The sequence below is a fragment of the Cryptomeria japonica genome, chromosome 6 (assembly GCF_030272615.1).
Source record: "Cryptomeria japonica chromosome 6, Sugi_1.0, whole genome shotgun sequence".
In the NCBI taxonomy this organism is placed as follows: Eukaryota; Viridiplantae; Streptophyta; class Pinopsida; order Cupressales; family Cupressaceae; genus Cryptomeria; species Cryptomeria japonica.
Genome location: NC_081410.1, coordinates 70,691,131 through 70,696,596, shown reverse-complemented (window position 1 = coordinate 70,696,596; position 5,466 = coordinate 70,691,131). Strand labels below are relative to the sequence as shown.

Below are 5,466 nucleotides of genomic sequence, written 5' to 3'. Positions count from 1 at the left end.
GCTTGTCCCCAATATGGACGCTAGACTGCTCATCTCTCTGTTACCTGGCAAAGAAATCCCTGAGTCTATTATGGTTGATATTGCGAATGAGTCTTTTACCTGTCCTCTTAAGGTCTTGGGTGGTCTGAATGCATGCTTCCTTTGCCGCAAGGAAGGCCATCTTAGGCGTGATTGTCCTATTATTAAGAGGAATCTTCCTAGAAACCCTAAAGTCGTCCATACTACCCCACCTATTAATGATGGAAGCCCTTCTGGCATCCAGTGTACCCCTCCTTCCAAAGAAAATACTGATGCAGGTACTAAGGTTAATAATGCATCCGCCCCGACCAGTGCCGTTAAAAATAGTAACCCTGTGTGTTCAACCCTATCACCGGTTTCCGACAATACGCCCCGTGATGTCTCTGGCCCCACCGTGGAAACCCAACCATCCCTTGTGGACTTTTCTGGAATTGATCTTAATTCCGATGATGGTTTTATTTTGGTTCGCGATAAAAAAAAGCGGAAAGCAAATCATGGTTCAGGGATAAGGAAAGAGGCGAGTACTACTAAGAACATGCATAATACTAATACCCACCTGGGGGCTGTCTCTACCGCTAACCGTCATGTGAGTGCGGGTAATCTTGGAAGTAACAATATCAATTCAGGGAAAGAGACTGTCGTCTCGCTTTCTGCTACCCGATGTTCTGGAAAGAAAAAGGAGACTCCTCAAAAAAAATTTAAAGAGATTGAGGATGGATACATGCTGGAAGTCATTCCAGCGGGTCCACCCATTGAAAGCCAAGCTGTTACTCCCTACATGGATGTTGACTCTGGTTCTGTTAAAGGCGGTAATTTTGTGTCACCTCAGCTTAACTAAGTTCCTCATGAATTGCTTATCTTGGAACATTAGGGGGCTCGAGTCTCCTGACAGGAAATTTGTTATTAAGCGGGTTTTATCTTCTCAACAGAACATTGATTTTTTTATGTTACAGGAAATTAAATCTACTGGTTTTAAATTAGATACTAATCTTAATTTCATATGGAAGGATGCAGTTAAATTTTACACAAATCATGATAGAGGCAGGGGGGGAGTCGCCATATTGGCTAACCCTAAGTGGGAAAAGTCCATCGTCCAACATGGCTGCTCCCCATGTCAAAGGGCGGTGTGGTGTATCCTTGAACAGGACCACCTCCCCTTTGGCATATGCTCTATTTATGCTCCTAATGATGCCAAAGAAAGAGGTAATTTGTGGGACTGGTTATGCTCCCTGCCTGAAATCCCCTGGTTCTTTGGGGGTGACTTCAATATGATAGAATCGCAGGAGGATAAAATTGGTGGTAATTCGTTTAATTGGAATAATAATGAGTTGGATCACTGGAATAGATTCATTAGTACCAAGAACCTTTTCAACCTGCTGACTGGTAATAAAGCCATCCACCAAGGCCTTTGGCACACCTGGTGCAACTTTCAACAGGGTCCTTCCAGGATCTATTCTAGACTTGATCGTTTTTATGCGAACAAATTCTTTTTTACCTTCATTCCTTGTGATTCTGGCAGCATCGTTAAAACTATTGCCACTACTCTTTCTGATCACCACCCTATTCTTGCTCGTGTTAACTTCATTTCTACTCCTGCCAATCCTTCCCCCAGGAAGCACAAATTCATTCTTAATACCAGTCTTCTTATGGACGATGACGTCCTGGTTGCATTGCAGATTATCAATGGTATTAATAAACTTAATTTTCGGAATTGTTCTAAGTTAGATATGTGGCTATACAATATTTCTACCTGGACGAGCTTCCTTCAAACAATTGGCCAAAAGAAGGCCAAGGACTTCAGGTTTGCTGAAAAACAGTTGAACATTAACTTGCAAATCGCTGAGTATAATGTGCAGGCCAATCCTTCTGATCCCAATCGGCTATCCCAGGTTCTTGCAGCCAAAGATGCGCTTAGAAATCACCAACAGATTAAGATTAGGGGAGCTAAGATTAGGTCTAGGGCGCACTGGTTACAGGTGGGTGACAAAGGTTCTAAGTTTTTTTTTAATCTCCTTAAGCACAAGCATTGTAAAGAATACATTGATATTCTATCCATAGATGACCAGGAGATCTCCGACCCTTATGCTATATCATGTGCATTTGCTGACTACTATAAAACTCTGTTTTCTTCTGATGATTCGATGGAGGCTGATAATTATAGATCCAAGTGCAGGTCGCTTATCCCCACTAAGCTTGATCCTAATGATGTCACCAGGCTGGCTGAGCCTATTTCCTTAAGTGAGATTGAGGCTGCGGTTCTTGCCTTGAATAATGATAAGGCCCCGGGTCCGGATGGTTTCCCTATGGAATTCTATAAGGCTAACTTAAACTGGATTAGTAAAGACCTTCTGGATTTATATAATGAAGCTATTTCTAAAGGCTCCCTAGGACCAGATATTAATAAAGGCACTATCAAGCTACTCCCTAAAGAGGGCAATAAGGCTCTCATCAAAAACTGGAGGCCCATTACCTTGCTCAATGTGTCATATAAGGTTCTTGCCAAAGTCCTTGCTCTTAGATTAGTCGATATTCTACCTAAATTTATTAATCCCTCATAGACCGGCTTCATTAAAGGCAGGTATATTCTTGAAAATCTGATCACCAGTTGGGAAGCCATGGATTGGGCTAAGGCTTCCCAACAGAACGCTGCTATGCTGCTTCTTGACTTTGAGAAGGCATATGATAGAATTGAATGGAAATTCGTCTTAATGATGTTGGAAGCCTTTGGATTCCCCCCTTTTTTTTGCCTTGTTGTTCAAACCCTCCTGAAGGACGCCTGTGCTACTGTTGAGGTCAATGGTATTCCCTCCCCCTCATTCCCCCTTAGTAGGTCTATCAGACAGGGGTGTCCGTTAGCCCCTGCATTATTTGTCATTGCGTCTGAAGCTTTATTTTTTATCCTCAGAGATTTTTCTGTTTCCCCTAATGTCAAAGGTATCTGCCTTCCTAATAATAAAGAGCTCCTGAATTGTCAGTTTGCAGATGACACTGCTCTTTTCTTCATTCTTACTGAGAATAACTTCAATGCTCTTAAAGGTAAATTGGATCTCTTTTGTTCTGCTTCGGGAGCTCGTATATCCCATGCCAAGTCAATATGTCTTGGTTGGGATGAGTTTCCTCCTGAGTGGTTTGCTAGTTCTGGCTTTTTATGGGGCAGCCCTAGTAAAATTGTGAAATATCTGGGGATACCCTTTTCTGTGGACCCCTCCCTCAAAAATATGTGGCTTTGGATCAAGGACAAGATCCTCAATAAGCTTAATAAATGGCACAATATAACTCTTTCGCTAGCCAGTAGGATCCAAGTTTGCCAAAAAATATTATCATCATACAGTATATATTACTCGTCTGCTTGGTTGTTTAGCAACTACCAAATTCAAGAAATTCAAAGTGCTATTAGAACTTTCCTTTGGTCTGATGGCAAAGGTGTTAAGAAGCATCATTCTGTTAAATGGTCCTGGTGTCATGTTGATAAGATTCTCGGGGGACTTGGCCTAAAGGATCTCAGAATTCAGGGTATCGCTCTCTCCTCTAAATGGATATTTCACTCCCTGGAAGGTAATAACCCTTGGAAGGTTCTTGTTAGACATAATATTGAGAGAGGGTTCCCCAGGAAGGCTAAATTTTGGAAAAATCTCCCGTTAGGTGATCTTCTTCTTGGTGACTTTCCTGTCACTGTTCAAGGTTCGGCTGTGTTTAAGTCAATTTGGAAGGCTTGGGATATTGCTAAGAAACACTTATCTAATAAGGACAGTTATTATAAGGACCAACTGCATGGTGAAAGGTCTATTTTGTGGAATCTTATTGTTCATGGGAAGCCCCTTGCTCTTTCGCAAGGATGCTCTGCCAAGGCTTGGGCTATGAAAGGGATCCAGCTGTTCGCTGATCTCTTTGAGTCTGATCACCTTCTATCCTGGGAGACTATCAAAAACAAGTTTAACATACCTGATTCTCAAAAGAAGACATACAGTATGATTCGATTGGCCGTCAGAAACATTCCTACAATGTGCCATGTCGACTCTCATAGATATCTCCATTGCAGGTGGCCGAATGGTGTGGTCTTGTCAAAAATCAAAGCCAAGGATATTTATGTTGTTCTCAATCAGTCTCATGATATCATTAATCATGTTAACAAGGTTTGGTACTCTTCTTTAGATGTTAAAGTTTGGAACAAGCTGTTCTCTCTCTTATGGAGGACGCCTATTGAGCCAAAAATTAATTGTTTTAAATGGCTGGTTTTACTTGATAAGCTCCCCGTTAAATTTTGCAACTCTGACTCTGATTTGTGCTCATTGTGTAGACTCCCCGAAACTGGGAGGCATATTCTATTTGACTGTCTCTTTGCCAAAGAAATATGGGGCATGTTTGGAATTTTCTATCCGATTTCTGCTAGTATTCTTGATATTATCACCGGTCATATTTCTGGTATTCCTAAAGATGCTAATATGTTCTGGAACATGCTTTCTTCTAATATTTTGTGGCAGCTTTGGAAGTGCAGGAATGAGGAGAAATACCAAGGTAAGCCAAGGGCTCTTACGGAGTTTTCCAGGAAACTCACACACTTTAAAATTTTCATGCAGGTTCAGGTTTCTATGATTATGGAGAGGAAGATGTTGAAAAGGTTTCTCAAGGCGGGACAGGCTACGTTCTATTACTATGAGCTAAAGAATGGTTATATGTGGCGAAGAACCCTTGAAGACTTACGGGCTTTTGAAAGTGTGTGCAATAAACTCAAGGAAGAAATCAGAAAGAGTGCTAATACGAGGATGGACGAGATTGCTTTACTCTCCTAGGTGCAAGCTCACAAAAGTATAATCTGGATGGAAGGCCCTCTCGGTTGGACTGCCTGGGTGGACAATTTCTGCGATGCTCCTCTTTAAGTTATATTTACTTTTTCTCCATATATGTACTAAAGTCTAATTTCCGATGGTGACTCATTTTTTGATGTACTCGTTCTGAGCTATTTTGGGCTCCTCTGTTGAACTCCTTATTATCAATATAAAAATATATATATAATAAATTAAAAACATATTAAAATATATGGAGGCGGCAGGACAGTACGAATTTTGGGGGCGAAGCTTCTGATGAGACAGGTTGATTGGACAGTGGCGTCATGGGGTCATGGCATGGGGGCATGGAGAAAGGAAGGCATGGCATGGGGGCCATTTTGTCCCCTGCGTAGCCATTGTCGTGATCTTGTAGGTCTCGACTCATGTGTATGCTTGCATCCTCCGTGCTGCTGAAAGGAGAAAAAGAAAAAGTGAATGATAACGCACGCAGTGTGTGCATGCGAGGTCTTTCGGAAAATTTATTCAGACGAAGTGGTTGGGGGTGACTCATGGTTCGTCCATAGATGGCATACAAGGTGAATATTTGGGAGATGATGGTGGTGAAAGAACGACATCATCAGATGGAGCTGGATGGCCACGACGAATCGAGTGGTGAGATGAA

The 5,466-nt window shown here is 41.9% G+C and overlaps 1 protein-coding gene across 1 annotated transcript; it reads left to right on the top strand.

The window, feature by feature from the left end:
- The first annotated feature begins 2,633 nt into the window (after positions 1 to 2,633).
- On the top strand, positions 2,634 to 4,808 carry LOC131064155 (uncharacterized). The gene has a single exon (XM_057998186.2). The coding sequence runs from the start codon at positions 2,634 to 2,636 to the stop codon at positions 4,806 to 4,808; it is 2,175 nt and encodes a 724-aa protein (XP_057854169.2).
- Positions 4,809 to 5,466: the final 658 nt, after the last annotated feature.

What these genes read in the sequence shown, in the direction of transcription:
- LOC131064155 (XM_057998186.2), top strand. Translation starts at nt 2,634, where the DNA reads ATGGATTGGGCTAAGGCTTCCCAACAGAACGCTGCTATGCTGCTTCTT.